This window comes from Serinus canaria, chromosome 18 (genome assembly GCF_022539315.1).
Source record: "Serinus canaria isolate serCan28SL12 chromosome 18, serCan2020, whole genome shotgun sequence".
In the NCBI taxonomy this organism is placed as follows: Eukaryota; Metazoa; Chordata; class Aves; order Passeriformes; family Fringillidae; genus Serinus; species Serinus canaria.
Genome location: NC_066331.1, coordinates 3,341,202 through 3,357,131, shown reverse-complemented (window position 1 = coordinate 3,357,131; position 15,930 = coordinate 3,341,202). Strand labels below are relative to the sequence as shown.

The window sequence follows — 15,930 nt, the reverse complement described above, 5'->3', positions numbered from 1 at the left end:
GAATGAGGGTTGAATTGTACCACCAGCTAATCCTTGGCATACAGGTCTGTGGGATGCTCACGTGTGTGTATATCCATCCATCCATCCATCCATCCATCCATCCATCCATCCATCCATCCATCCATCCATCCATCCATCCATCCATCCATCCATCCATCCATCCATCCATCCATCCATCCATCCATCCATCCATCCATCCATCCATCCATCCATCCATCCATCCATCCATCCATCCATCCATCCATCCATCCCTCCTCCCTGCCCAGTGCTAGCCCTCACCCTCCAGCTTGTGCTTGCTGCAGGTACCTGCTGCTCACCAAAGCAACGGAGGAGCCCTCCTCTCCCTCATCCTCAGTTTACATTCCTGTTCCTGTAATAGCTATCTTGGGATAGTTCTGGAATGAAAGTGTTTCAAACAACAGAGGAAAACAAGAATGAGTAAGTGCTGCAGTAGAAATGTTACTCCTTGAATAATAGATGTGGTGAAATGTCATTTATTTTCCACACTATTCTTATGAATTTTCTTTATCTTCACCCATGGCTGCTGGAGACAAAGCCCTGAGCTTTTGGGAATCCTATTGAAATGCTTAATTAAGGCAGGACAAAACAAACTGCTTAAACTAAGCAACACTGAATCCCATGCCACAGGCATTGCTGAGGGTTACATTTTCTGTCAAGGATGGGTTTCAGGAGCCTTTCAGTGCCTTTATGGAGTTTTAAATTGTTGATTGTCCCTTAAAGTCATGAGCAGCTTCCACAGCACCCGGCAGCAGCTGGTGAGTTAAACTGTCACAATGGAAATCTTGTGTAGCAATAAGGTCACTTAGAAATAAGCCTTCTTAACTCAGTAATCCAAATCAGGGTTGGCTTGGTGTGTGAAAATTTGCAGAGTTCTTCATGATGGCAAAGAGAGATTTAAAAATAAATCTGTGTGGGATCAGCAGAACTTTCCCTTGGACTAGACAGTCACTACTGCATTTTTCAGTCTGAAAAGAATCACAGAAACTGGTTCCTGAAAGTAAGAGAGGAGATTAGCAGCTGTATCACTGGAGGTGGCCAGAAATTCCCAGATATGTTCCATTGTCGTGCACATCCTTTACAGACCCTGCCTCCCAGGGCTCTGGTGTATTCCAGCATCTCCCAGTTTGCCCCAGAACATAGCTCTCCATAGCCAGCAAAACCAGCCTTGTTCCCCATGATTTTCCCCTACAGAGTGCCAGAGGAGGGCAAGACTGTCCCCAAAATAAAAATCTGCTGCCAGAGCCACGTGTGGGTGTGTTATTCCCAGGACACAGGTGATGCAGCCAGGGGGTCGTTCCCTTTGGGAAGGAGCACATTCCTCCAGGCAGGGCTGGTGGAGGCAGCAGCTTGGTCTTGCTCCAGTGGGTTGTCCAGCCAGTGATTCCCGTTTCCCCTCAGGCTGCCTCTCATTAGCATGGATCGGGGGAAGGGCATAAAAGGCTCCAGCTCATTTTGAGTCTGGAAAAACTTTACTTCAAAATGACAACCCAAGTGTTCTGGCTCCTCTGCTTTGTCATTAGATCATCTTCTGGTAAGTCTGTTACCTTTGAGAGGGGCGGGGGCACGTCTGCCTCGGGAGCAGGGGAGGTTGAGGACATTCCTACAAACCCGGGCAGCCCCCCAGCCTGCAGCCCTTGCAGCAAGTAAGGGCTTGAGGAAGAAACATTTCAACGTGTTTGTGGGATGGGAATGTAGATTGCAATATTTAATTTGCCAGCACTGGGAAGAATTAAGAGCACCTGGCAGAAGCAGGCAGGGAGCTGGTGCTCCTCTGTCCTGCCAGCCACCAGTGGCAGGTGAAGTTGGATTTGCTTCTGCATCTGGGATTTTTGTAATTTGTATCAGGTGAAGTTGGATTTGCTTCTGCATCTGGGATTTTTGTAATTTGTATCAGGTGAAGTTGGATTTGCTTCTGCATCTGGGATTTTTATAATTTGCATGTGATCTTTTTCTTTTAGTTCCCTTCACCTGTAACTCCAGGTGTCTGACTGACTTTAACATGTTCAGTGTGCCCTGTGTGCCTGCAGCAAGCTGTCCTGAATGGATTTATTTGGGTTTTAGTGCCTTACTGACAGAACAGAAATAGCATTTACATCTGTTCCACTGAGATTTGGTTATGTTGCAGTCATATTTCTTAGGTTGCAACAACTAGATAGGAGTATGTTGGTACAGGAGGAGGAACCTCAAGGTCCTGAACAGATTGAGTAGAGAAAAATTAACTATTTCTTGATACAATCCGTGACTGAGAAGGCGTGATAAAGTGGTAGAAGGGTTTATTTACACACCCAAGTCTGAGACACCTGTTCAGAGGGCACAGCTTCACACTGAAACATCTCCAAACCCCCCTTGCCTGCTGCTTTTGGCAGCTTGGACTTCTTCCACCCCTCTCTCCATGGACATTCTTTTGACTTTACGTGTGGCCAGCCCAAATATCAGGGAATCTTTCCCATGACAGCAGCTGGTGAGAGCACAGGGGAGAAGTGGCAAGGTCAGCAGTTGAGTCAATTATAGGAGATAAACCAGGACGTTGTTCATCTGTGTATGTTAAATCTCTCTTTTCACACGAGGAGCTGGGATCAGCCTCCTACACAGGATAACCACGGCCCTGAGCACCAGACAGAGGCTGTGTGTGGGTGAGCTGTGTGAAAACTCTGCTGGCTCGCTCCAAGCCTGCAAGGAAAGTCGAAAGGAAAAGGAAAATAGACTGCCAGGGGAAATTTCTCTCCTGCCTGGCTAAATATTTTGGTTGTTTTTCTTTGTGAGGTTCAAGAGATCAAGGTGAAGGTATAAATGAAAGTGTAAGTGATTGCCCAGCTTGTGTGAACAGTGCCACACTTCCTTTCTGTCTCGAATGTCCTCTCAAATTAAGCAAAGCCTTGAAATAATTGTTACTCAGCAGCACTAGCCTAATTACTGATACTAAATGCTCAAGTCAGAGATCCAAAACTGGATAAAAACCTTTCCAGTAGCACCCAAAGCTGCTGAAGAGTCTGGATGACATTGTCAACAGGCATCCCATGGATGGGAAAACCAAAGAGTTCTGCTGTCATGGTCTCTTAAACAAGCATCCCAAATGGCAACGTGAACCTTGTTTCCTCAGATGCTCCCTGGAGATTCAGGGCTTTGAGAAAAGGGTTTGTTTTTAATTTGCAACAATAATAAAGTAAAAATGCAAATCTCCTGTTTTGCTCACACAGCTGCATTCCCTGTACTGGACCTTCAATATCTGAGTGGAGGAACGAGGAGCTCTACTGTGCTTTATCTATTGAGCTATTTATTTGTTTTATGTCTTAATGTTGAAGGCCTCACTTATGGATTAGAGCCTCCAATCTTCCCATTCTGAAACATTTGGAATAAAAGTCTTAAAGCACTGATTTTCCCTCTCTTTTTTTGCCTTTAGGATCCCTGCCCTATGCTGAGAAACCCGGCCAGGCTCTGAGCAAAGATGTTTTTAGTGCAGCAGCTGAGGTTCAGGTGAAGGAGCCAGCGCGGGGCACGGGCAGTGCCAGCGGGAATGCCAGGGAAGGGCGGCTCCCGGGAATGCCCCCCAGGCCCCCGGGCATCCCCTCCCTCGCCCCCGACAAGAAGAAACGCTTGGAGCCCTCCCTGGAGAACAGCACAGGGCTGAGGAAACAGCCGGGGCAGCACGGAGGGCTCGGGGCCCCGGGGGCCGCTCCCGGCCGGGCCAACCGGCGGCTCCCGGAGCGGCCGCTGCCCGGGGCTGCCAACAGCCTGGGGGCCCTGCGAGCCCCTCCCCGCCCAAAGGCCATGGCCCTGCTGGAAACTCATCCTTTCCCGGACTCTGGGACAGGGGACTCCAATGATCCTGACACGCTGCTCCACTTCAACCGAGCAGGGAAGGGAATGCCCTACAAGGAGCCCGACCCGTCCGGGAGCATCCCCAAACCCTCGTGGGTCACGAACCGCTGGGCGCCCAGCCCGAGGCACCGCGGCGAGCTCAGGACAGGTGAGGGACAGGCTGAACAGAGCGGGACAGACTGCCCAGAGCGGGACAGGACAGACTGCCCAGAGCGGGACAGACTGCCCGGAGCTGGACAGACTGCCCAGAGCGGGACAGGACAGACTGCCCAGAGCGGGACAGGACGGACTGCCCGGAGCGGGACAGACTGCCCGGAGCTGGACAGACTGCCCGGAGCGGGACAGGCCAGACTGCCCAGAGCGGGACAGACTGCCCAGAGCGGGACAGGGGGCCCGGAGCTGGACAGACTGCCCGGAGCGGGACAGACTGCCGGGAGCGGGACAGGACAGACTGCCCAGAGCGGGACAGGACGGACTGCCCAGAGCGGGACAGACTGCCCAGAGCGGGACAGACTGCCCGGAGCGGGACAGGACAGACTGCCCAGAGCGGGACAGGACGGACTGCCCGGAGCGGGACAGGACAGACTGCCCGGAGCGGGACAGACTGCCCGGAGCGGGACAGGACAGACTGCCCAGAGCGGGACAGGACAGACTGCCCAGAGCGGGACAGACTGCCCGGAGCGGGACAGGACAGACTGCCCAGAGCGGGACAGACTGCCCAGAGCTGGACAGACTGCCCGGAGCGGGACAGGACAGACTGCCCAGAGCGGGACAGGGGGCCCGGAGCAGGACAGACTGCCCAGAGCGGGACAGGGGGCCCGGAGCTGGACAGACTGCCCAGAGCGGGACAGGGGGCCCGGAGCTGGACAGACTGCCCAGAGCGGGACAGGACAGACTGCCCAGAGCGGGACAGACTGCCCAGAGCTGCCCAAAGCTGGGGCACAGCGCGGGGACAGATCCCCCGAGGGCCCCGGGCTGTCCCTCAGGCTGTGCTCCTCTTGCAGACGGTGACAAGGAGAAGGTGTGTCAGACCGAATGCAGGAAGGAGCGGGATGAAGGGGAGGCTTTCTGTGCCAGCGAGTTCGGTAGGTGGTGTCCCCCTTAACCCACTGGGATAGAGCACCTTCTGTCCACTTGTCACTGCACTGCTACATTTATAATACTGTGATTAGATACAGTAAGTATGTTCAATAATTACTAAGTATTCAAAAAGGACCCATCACAATCCTTCATAAACATACTCACATTACCTTTTCCCTACCCTGTGCTAGTACTGTCCTTCTTTTCTGTTTCCTCTGGAGGAACAGTGTCCTTGGGACTGGTTAATGGAACTGAAAAGATCAGTTGTTTTAGCTGCTTTCAGATTAAACATTGCAGCTGGGTTATTTATCTCTTACTATTTAGAGCAAGTTTGATTTTGGAGATGGAAGTTTGAAATTAAAATAAAATGGTGAACCAAACAGCAAGAAGGCTGTGATCCTCTCTCTAGAGAGGATTCTTCTTGAAGTTCCTTAGGATTCAGTGTCTTTAGTCCTTGTGTTGACATTGATGTAACTAAAGGTGGCAGGAAACAGCCTGGTATTTTTGTACAGACTTTGTTTAAGGACAAGCATTTTCTGACTGAAACCCTGCCTTGTGCTGACAGAGTTGTGAAACAGATACCAACTTTTTCTCACAGTATTTTAAGAGATAAGGAAAATACAAGCCCAGTGGTAACAGATGTTTCCATTTGTAGAACATAAACACGTTAGGAGACATCTGTTTTCTCTAAATGGAGAAGTCAGGAAGTGCTTTCTACAAATGCTGTCCTGCTTTGGTTTTTACCACTCTCACACATTCCTGTCCAACATGGGCTTCACAGCAACCTGACCTCAGTGTGTTTTAGCCCTTAACAAACAGCTCTGCTCCTAAATTGAAAGGACAGGTAGGAAAAAGTCTGAGCACCAGACGAGCCAAGGTTCCACAGCAGCCATCAGAGACAGCTTTTCCTTTCTTTGTATTTACAGTGCAGATAGAAGAATAAATGACTGAATCACAGCTCTCCCCCTGAAGCAGGTGTAACACCAGGTGCAGTAGCCCCACTGACACAGAGCTGTTTTCCCAGCCCTGCACTCAGCTCAGCACTTGCCAGGGCCAGAAACTGAGAGAACAGCCTGAAGTGATTGTCTGAGCTCCCAACACAACCTATTAGTGCCCCTGTCTCTTGGTATTACAAGGGCCTTTTATTTCAAAAGCCAAAGTGTTTCATTACCAGCCTGGCTTTGTACTTCATTGGGAAGTTTTAAATTTGAAAATTTGACTTTGTTAGGTAAATATGCCCACTTTTTATATATCAGGATAGAAAATGGTACTAAACCCATTTTGAGATGGGTTTCTTCTTCCCTAAGAAACATCTCAAACCTGTAAAGTACAAGTTTTGCAAAGCAGCAAAATTTTAGGCAATGACCTCACCAAATGTGATTATTTGAAGCAATTCCTACTGCCCACTCCTGAGCCAAAGGATTCCTGCTGACACTTCCTTTACAGCATTTCAAATTGCAGCCTTCACACAGACCCTGAAAATTGCCACAGTATAAAATCTGATCCTATTTTCCCCTCTCCCTTAAAACAGCAGTGAATGGAATTGTTTATAACCTGGAAAGCCTGGGGAATGGAGTGCAGTGGGTCACCCTCCTGGTGGACAGGGATGGATTGTACAAGATGAGCCGCCTGTATGTCACTCCTGACGCCGCCTTCTTCCGAGTTCACATCTTGGTTGTGGATACTTTCAACTGCAGTAAACCATGTCCAGACTTTAAACTTGGTAAATCATTCCAGCTAAATCCATTCTGCTATTCCTCTGCATGCACTCCAGTCTCAGTCTGCCCTACTTTAATAGGCTTAGCCTGGGTTGTTGGCAAAATTTGGAAGAAAAGTATTTACTCTAAGTTGAGGCCTTTTTTTCCATCCACGTTCCTCAAAACTTTCACAAGAGAACCAACTGCATGAAGAAGTCAGGTACCAGCATAGCCCTTTCTTAATTTTGTCCAGTTCCAAAATGATGGCAAGTTTTCAGGGTTCCTAAAACAATACATGCAAGAGCTTTAGCTGGTGTCTTTGTAAGTTGTTTACTTTTCCTTTTGTGAGGAACAACTGCTCACTCGAAAAATTTAAAGAGGTTTATTAAACCCTGACAAAAATACAACAAAAGGACTACATAAGGAAAAATTCACAGTGCTGGGAACTGCCCTCATGGCTACCATGTGGCTGGTTCATCTTCAGGATGGCTGCTCAGTCTTTTGTACCCCCGGGGGTTGCATCAGCCAGCCCTGGTCCCTCCCAAAGTCTGTCAGTCAGCTCTTCTGTGCCATTTATCGGTGGGAACTGCTTTCTTGTAACTGGATTGGAGGTCAGGTGTTGCCATGCCTCACCCCCTAAGCACCCCTGAGCTTTTCCATTCCCACCTGCCCCATGCAAGGGACACATGTGCAGCCTTCTTTTACCTGTCCTAGACAGCCCAGGCTGTCTGATGGCAGCAATACAGGGGGGAAAGGGAACTCTGGGGAGAACAGAGGGCATCTAAACTACAACAACATAACTATGCATCACTAAAGCTTTTCTTAATATTCACATAACAGTTATCCCTTAACTGCGAGAGCCAACCATCTCATTATCCATCTAGAACAATTTAAGTGCAAGTTTATCAAATACCAGCATTTCCCCCAAGAGTAAATCATCATTTCCACGCCAGCCCCACCCCCAGGGCCCAGCGGAGCTCAGGGTGCTGCAATGGAAGCTCCGTGTCCGGGATGTTTCCATAGGCACAACTTCACGTTGTGAAAAACAACACGGTTGTCTGTTCTCAACCCCGGTGCCCTCGGGGTGACCCCCCAATCTCTCCCTGAGGCTCAGCTCCCTGTTTGTTCCGTCTCTGTTCTTGCAGGCAGCAGGTACATCGTGATGGGCCACATCCACCACAAGCGCCGCCAGGTGCCCGCCGAGCTGCTGCCGGCGCTGCGCGGGCGGCTGCGCCCGGGGGACGGCTGGGTCGGGAGCGGCAGCAGCTACGTGAGGAGATTCAACAGGAAAAGGGATCTCAGGGTGAGGGCAGCGCGATCCAAGTGTCCTTAAGGCTCCTTCCAGGACGTGGGAGCAGCGGGATCCACCCTCGGAGCACACCTGGCCGTGGGCAGCGCTCCCGCCCGGAGCCGCAATCCAGCAGGTGCTTTTGTGCTTCAGCAAACACTGGGTGCCTCCAGCAGGCACCCCCGGCGAGGCTCAGCACAGGAGACATTCCAGGGAATGTTAACTGGCCGGGAATTTGCTCCAGCTGCTTTCACAGCCACAGGTTATTGTTGCTTCCCCTGCTGCAGTGTGCCCCGAATAATCTGTAGTAACTGTAATGCAAAATTCTGGCAGTTTCGTCCTCTGTACACAACAACTGCACTTGGACCCCTTCACCTTGAACACATGAGATGATAGCACAGCTTTATCTACACAGGATGTTCACTGTGCTTTCACAGTTCTGCCTAAATTATCACACGCATTTGATTTCAAAGAAACCAACACCTCTAAGTACCATTTGCATTATTTTTGTCTCCTCAACCATGTCCATGGTATTTCTGAAAATTACACCATTCTAACAGCAGAGCTGGATGTTCACACAAAGCATAGGGAATAGAGTGTAATGATTTGAGTATATGAGCACTGAAAGCAAAACACAAATGCCTAGTTGCATTTACAAGTGATGGTGCAGGGAATGCAAAATGAGCACGGGCTACACAAACTGGTGTGCTAGGGCACTTCATCCCAGAGCTGTGCTGAATGCCATTCCCCAGGAGAAATATTGCCAAGCTTGTACTTACACAAAAGCAAAGTTACTTTTTAAATCAAAAGACAGTATTTTATTACCTTTAGTGTGATGAAATTGAGATGTTTGTTGTTCCCAGTCAGTATTCACAAATAACAAGTCTGTAAAAGAAACTAATAAATGCTCATGAGGTTCTGCTTTCACTGTCTCCTGGGCTCTGGAAGACCCAAAAAAACCTTATGTAATGATGTTGCACAAAGGCATCTCTTTGTGTGACAAGCTGGCTAAGGATTTGATACATATTTATACTAAGAAATGTAAAAAATGCAGTACAGCTTAAACCCCACATACTCAGTGATATGATGTGAGCTGCCACAGGAAGCAGTGGCTTCTACAGAAGCATTTGCTGTTTTGAAACAAGGTAGTTCTGACACTCTGTACTTGTCACACACCTCTGCAGCTTCATTTGGTGTCACTGGAAAGCCACAGAGCATGGGATGGGCTATGCTGCATCAAGTATTTCTTGATATGGAGCCAAATACCAAGAGCAAACATCCCTTATTTGGGACCCAAAAGGCTTTTACTGGAGGATAGAAATTTACTCACAGCATGAGTCTACCTAAAAAATACCATGTCTCACTTTTTATATGTGAAAGACTTTGCATGCAGCACAGCATGGATTGATGGAATTTTCCTGAGAAAATCTGAGGGGGTTTTGATTTGGCAGAAGGACTGTTCTGGCAACGAATCAAAGCTCTGGAGTGACTGGGAGGGACAGGAGGAGGAAGGGTTACATGTGCATCTCGAGTTTCTTTGTTTCTATTTTCAGGGGAAGTCCAGGGATTAAGCAGCAACTCCTCCAGGCATCCCCCACCCAGAGCAGTCCCCAGCCCCATTCCCCTTATCCTGCTGCAGCCCAGGGAAGTGTGGGCACAGACCCAACCTGTCCCTCCCTGGGGCTGTCTCTGGGAAGACAAACACAGGACACCAGTGCTAAGGACATCCCAAGCCCGAGTTCAGTGCCCACAACTGACACAAAACATTGGGGTACAGCTGCTCTGGGAGCCTGAAAAGTGATTTATCCAATGTTCTCCTCCTGTGTTACCAAGCCCTCTTACCTTTCCCTTCTCCATTGGAAGGTCCTTCCTTAAAATGTTCCCACAGCAGCTGAGCACAAATCCCTGTGTGTCACAGCCCCACTGAGACAGGGCTGGAGCAGGAGCAGGACTGTGCTCACCAGGCTCATCACATCCTAAACACACCTCCTGAACATCAACAATTCCCAGCTCGAGAGGATTTCCAGTCTTGCACTTGCTATTCCAAAACCCTCCCAGCAATACCCACACTGGAAAAGGGATGGCACTCACATTCAACAGCTGCCATGGTAATTTTGGTACCTCACAGTCAGTGATTTCCTTTCCAGCAGGATAAGTATTGAAAATTCTGCTGCCACCACACAGAAATCTGGGTGTAAGAGAATAACTGTTCTCATCCCATCTGTCCAGGAGCTTCCTCGAGGCTTTTGGGTAAGCCCAACTTCTTACTGTACTTTAAATCTCCATTAATTTCTGCAGGAACTAAATTGAGATTGAGGATAATTCCTTCAAATTGGAGGAGACAGAAAAGGAAAATCAAGCTGGCACAGCTCATATTATCAGTATCTTACAACATATGACCATTTCAAAACAACTGTTGCAATAATTTATAAAATACAAAGAAGACAAGAACTGAGCAGAGATCACAAATCTTATGAGTTTTATGCTTGATGGCAGGTGGGGATTAATTACAAGTGATTTATTTTCTGTAACACCATTTAGCCATAAAACATCACCACTAGTAAATCCAGAGAAGTACCTTGACCTGCCCAATGGCAACTGAACCCACTGAAGCAGGCTTTCATGGAATCACAGCATGGTTTGGGTTGGGTGATTCATCAGCAGCAGTGAATTGCATGGATGGATTTTCTTCCCTAATTAACCTGATTCACAGTTACACATGATCTGGCAAAGCCAAGACCTATATCCAAGCACATTATCAATGTTTCATTAGAAACACCACCAAATCCATGTCAAACACATTACTTTATTTGTCTAGGATGATGTGTCCTAAAAGGTACAAAAAAGTACTCTTCAGTTTGCCACAATTTTTTCAAAACAGCAATCTATTGCCTACAGGTAGGAAAGGTTTAAACCATGGCAATATGGATTTAGGTATGAATAAATAGTACAGAAATGCTGAGAAGTTGGGATGAGATGCAGGATATCTCCTAGTGCTGCTAAAGGTGAGATTTTTCCTTGTCCCATTAAAACACAATGCTTACAATATGCAGCATTTTTTTAAAACGTCAAAGGACAACATAACCTAAATGCAACTACTCTTCTTTGACTTTCAGAAGCATCAATGGATTATTGTTTCCACACTGAACAATTAGTAATTTTCACAGATTGGTTAAAAGACAACATTTGTATGTACAAAAACACACGGGTTTTTAGTAGATAAAATCCCCCCAGAAGAACCTGAACACCTGAGCTGGAAGTGTAAGAAAGGGTGGTCAGTAGCAATATCTTTTTTAAGAAAAATAACAGAGGAGGTTCTTGCATAGCAAGGTGTGAGGTTAAACCCAAAAGGAGCTTATCCATAAATCAGGTAAATCCCAGACCACTGTAGAACAGAAGCTGACTGTGAGTTAGTGCAAAAGCTGGTCAGGTGGGTGAGGAGCTGCAGAGAAACCACGGCTGGGAACTACAGACAGGTACCAGAGCAAGTCAGTCACACACAGGGAAAGAAAAGCCTCCTCATCTGCAATTTGCATCTTCTTGGGCTCCAGTTCACCCCTCAGGGCAGGAGCCCCCAAGGAGACACAATTACAGATGGTACTCCACATTCCCAGAGCACCTAGCAAAGGTCACTGAGCTCCAGTGGGCAGGAACACCTCAGGAACACCTCACCAACAGCTCCTGCCCTGGCCCAGCTGGACAGTCAGGGCTGGAGTCACCAACAGCTCCTACCCTGTCCCAGCTGGACAGTCAGGGATGGAGTCACCAACAGCTCCTGCCCTGGCCCAGCTGCACAGTCAGGGCTGGATCACCAACAGCTCCTGCCCTGGCCCAGCTGGACAGTCAGGGCTGGAGTCACCAACAGCTCCTGCCCTGTCCCAGCTGCACAGTCAGGGCTGGAGTCACCAACAGCTCCTACCCTGGCCCAGCTGCACAGTCAGGGCTGGAGTCACCAACAGCTCCTGCCCTGGCCCAGCTGCACAGTCAGGGCTGGAGTCACAAACAGCTCCTGCCCTGGCCCAGCTGCACAGTCAGGGCTGGAGTCACAAACAGCTCCTGCCCTGGCCCAGCTGGACAGTCCTTCCCCTGTGGGAATGTCTGCTGGGGAAGGGTCCCACTCCTTGGCCATTCCCACCCCTGCTCCTGGCAATCCCTGCACTCCTGCACAGATCCCCGAAGTGTCTCACACACATGGCAGCACACACTCAAACACACCTACTGCTGTGGGGAGAACAATGATCTCCATTTATTTTGTTTCATATACATCCATATTTTGAATTTTAATACAAAAGAAAAAAAATTAGAATCTGACAAATGTTTACAAACAAGATACCTTCAAATAGATTTTACTCAGTTCAGTCTGGTGCAGAGTAAATGACAAATTGTACTGTTTGTTATATTCAAGGCAACAGAGTCTGTAGTCCATGACCACTCAGCCCAAATTTTATGCAAGCTTGTTTTTATCTACCATGAATGATAAACTCCTTGTTGATTCCCAGTCCTGTGTGTGTGCACATGTGTACATAGCAGCTCCTTTCATAGAAAGAAAAGACATCTAGAGGTCTTCTTGTACTTTTACCTACAGGAATCATGTTAAGATACAGAATGGATTACATGGAACCAGGGCTGGATTTTATAAGAAAAAATAATTAGCTGACAAATGAGGGCAGCAATAAAAAAGCGTCTTTTTTGCAACAATAAATAAATACAGTCAAAGTTTTCTGTGTGGACTTTAAACCAGCTTCTTCACTGAAGAACAGACGTGGCATTTCCATGGAGTTACACGGGACCCCATTTACTGTATCTTTTTTCTTGCTCTCTTTCTCTCTCTCCTTCAACAAAACAAAGTTTTCCTGCTTCTGCCACAATAGTACAACAATTTGATCTTGACAAGAAAGTGGTGCTGCTGATTTTTATTTCTTTGTCCTTTGGACAAAATAAGCCAAGAATATAATTTGACTGTTGTGACCAATAAAAACGCAGTTTACATCGAGTCTTGTCAGGATAACCTGACTAAAAACATCTGGCTCCTTAATTAAAAATTGTCAGACCAGATCCTTGCTCGTGTGTTTGGTTAACACGCTGAACTCTAAGAAGCTGTAGACTGCAGTTTGTTGTTATGGGACCTGCAGAATACAGAAGAAAGTGAAGAATTAAGCACCCTTCAGTTTGGAGAACACAACTGCTGCAAGGTGTAGCCAAAAATAAATCACAATAAGGGAATTACCACCATGATGCTTTCATTTATTTTTTCCAATTCAGAAAAAATTATCCCCACTCTGAATTTTAAGCCCATTTCTCCTGCAGAATACAAATATTTCAGTACTTGGAAAATGCAGTGTGTTACTGGGATATTCCAAAATGCCTGAAATCAGTTTTTACTCACATATTTACATAATAGTAGTCCATCAAAAGGAAAGAAAAAAGACATTTTTAGTTTTTAATATTTATAATAAGGTCTACTTTGCTTAAATTTATTGAATGAGTCTTTGGATTAACTTAATAGAAAAAAAAACTGAACAGGCATGTTAAAATCACATTTTTCTAAGCAGAGTTCAGCAAAACTCCTCTTTGACATTCACAGTTTTATTAGTGACTTAAACTAAAACAATAAACTACAAGGTTTCCATGACGAATTTTTCATTTTTCTCAATACAGTATTTGAGGAACGGAACCACTTTTTTTTGTTAATACAATTATGTTCACCAGTGTGACTGCTGGCAACAGAAACAACATTTACTTTTTAGACAAATGATCTGGATTTTTAGGGCAGTTTAATGTCATTGGATTGTACAATAAAAGAAAGTGACCCCAACATCCAGTTCTGATTCCAGTTAAAAAGTTCAGACTAAAGATTTCACAATCTGCAAGAAAAGAAAGAAGATGGATGGTATAAATGAAAAACAAGAACAAAAAAAGTGCAGCAGTGAAATCAGTGTGCAAGCACAGGGAGTGCTGGGGACCCAGCTAATGGCAGTGACACAAACATGGGTTGAAAACTACCTGACAAAAATCATTATTACAGTATTGAACTGGAAAGAAAAATGCATATTCTTTTTCAGGAATGTCTATGTAAGGGAAATACTCTGTATAAGCCCTTCTTCAGGAAAAAAAAATTAGAAGTATAATTTTGAAAGGTAAATTTTGAATTTTGTTTCACTTTCCATACTCTACTTTAAACCTGACTTACTCCCCTGTTTCAAAGGTGGTAAATTATAAAAAGATGAGAGAAGGAGTAACACTGAAGTATTTTAATTTCTTTTACTGGATTATAAACTTCACAGCAGGATTGTCTGCTATTAGCACGAGAAGTGTTTACTGCACAGTAGAACATCAGCACAACTCAGGCACAGCATTTGCCCTGTTCAGAAATTATTCAGTTTTCTGCAGCAATGAGTTGAAGTATCACTCAAACTTTGCAAATGCATGATACCACCCAAATTTTTAACAGCTCCTTTAAATAAACATTCCAAAGTAACCTTCATGAAATCATATTTAAGCCTTAATTTTGACCACATTTTCCAGGAAAGCGCATGGAGCAGCAAATCCCTGAACAAATACAAGACAGGCTTAGAAAGGAGATTTCAGGGGCCAACACAACACCTGTGGTTAGGAACATCCCAGCTTACCTGCTTGCCTTAAATCCTTTTAGTTTCTGTACAAAGAAAGACTCGAGAACTTCTGCACACTGGTAGAAAGGGGAGTCACTGGGATTGTAGTAACGGCAGTTATCAAAAATTTTGGTCATGTCTGCCACAAACTCCGTGACCTTTTTGTAGTAACGCTTCAGGATTCTTTCTTCCATGGTAGCAAGGTCTTGAAAGAAACCAAAGATTTTTTAAATGAGAGACTTTCAAGTTAAACAGAAATCTACATTGTCAAGACTGTGGGAAACAAGGCATTATCCAGATTAGAGGCTTTCCCAGGAATTCTGGTGGTCACTGGTGACAGCAGCAGGTCTCCCTCAGAAGAGACCCTTAGGCATGAATATGTTGTGTGCAGGTAAATCCAGTAAAATGCAAGAATCACCATGACCAGGGACAACCTTTGCAAGGAGCTCCCACTTTTTCTGAAGAAATGAAGGGAAAAGGTCAGACAATCAGAATCCAGGTACTTTGTACATTTAACAGCCATCACCTAGTGATTATTTTTTGAATTCCTGCTTTGTTTTAAATGAGCTATCAATTGAATGAGTTGAATGAGCATGTGCACATTACACATGGCACAGATGAAAGATTTCAAGTGAAGGGTCATGCAAAATGACAGAGCTCTCATCCTTACTGACCAGACACGTTAAGGAGACAGAAATGGTGATGTGAGTAGTAATTGTCCCATTCTAATGCAAATATCAATTAAAAACGGGGAGAGGAACAAAACCTGTCAAACATAAATATAGCTGAGTAAATGTCTAGTGGCACTTTTAGCCAGAAAAACAACTATCTGCCCCTGGAAAATGCCTTGAGGTGCTTATTTTGAAATACCAGTGATGCCAGAAGGTGTGCAAACAACTGCAGATGGGTCTGGATTACCTGGTGTATTTTTCTCAGATTTACTTGCATTACCAATATATTCTCCTCCTACTTAAGTCAGAAAGGGCTAAATGCACTTTTGTTTGCTCCAGCAATAATACTGTTATTTGAGCTTTCCTTATAAACTTTAACCCATCCATCATGGAGTAAGAGCTGTTCAGCATTGTCATAAAAGCACAGTCCAAAACTTTAGAAAAGGAAAAGGACACAATTCCTAAACAAAATATTATTCACAGTCAAAATACCAAAACATTTTGCCAAGATACTAAACTGAACATTCCTATTCCTAGGATGAGTAAGGGGTAGGTGAAAAATCTCAAATGACACACTGGCTCTCATTTAGAGATCTGGAAAGGTATTGGTTCAATTCCTCAACCTGAGGAAAAGAATAACATTCCCAACACCACTTCTGTCAGGAGGTAGATTTTCCCAGGAGGTTTCACATGCAAGTGCTTATCCAGGTTTAACTGGTGAGCTCTAAGAAGATCAGAGTAAA

The 15,930-nt window shown here is 45.9% G+C and overlaps 2 protein-coding genes across 12 annotated transcripts in view; one reads left to right on the top strand and one right to left on the bottom strand.

Moving 5' to 3' along the window:
* The first annotated feature begins 3,795 nt into the window (after positions 1-3,795).
* On the top strand, positions 3,796-9,494 carry C18H17orf58 (chromosome 18 C17orf58 homolog). The gene is made up of 4 exons (XM_050981336.1): positions 3,796-3,988; positions 4,845-4,925; positions 6,452-6,643; positions 7,763-9,494. The coding sequence occupies exons 1-4, from the start codon at positions 3,886-3,888 to the stop codon at positions 7,948-7,950; spliced, it is 564 nt and encodes a 187-aa protein (XP_050837293.1). The 5' UTR covers positions 3,796-3,885; the 3' UTR covers positions 7,951-9,494.
* A 2,630-nt stretch (positions 9,495-12,124) lies between these two features.
* BPTF (bromodomain PHD finger transcription factor) overlaps positions 12,125-15,930 on the bottom strand; it is a 52,508-nt gene continuing 48,702 nt past the window's right edge. For 10 of the 11 annotated variants that reach the window (XM_018918885.3, XM_050981324.1, XM_018918886.3 and 7 more), the window contains 2 exons: positions 14,535-14,721; positions 12,125-13,031 (listed from right to left, as the gene is read on the bottom strand). In XM_018918885.3, coding sequence (XP_018774430.3) covers positions 12,995-13,031; positions 14,535-14,721 — 224 coding nt within the window. In that variant the 3' untranslated portion in view covers positions 12,125-12,994. The other variant, XM_050981322.1, reaches the window with a different exon arrangement.

Coding starts and splice junctions, on each gene's coding strand:
- C18H17orf58 (XM_050981336.1), top strand. CDS start 3,886: ATGCCCTACAAGGAGCCCGACCCGTCCGGGAGCATCCCCAAACCCTCG. Junction 3,989..4,844: donor CCGCGGCGAGCTCAGGACAG/GTGAGGGACAGG, acceptor CTCCTCTTGCAG/ACGGTGACAAGGAGAAGGTG. Junction 6,644..7,762: donor ATGTCCAGACTTTAAACTTG/GTAAATCATTCC, acceptor CTGTTCTTGCAG/GCAGCAGGTACATCGTGATG.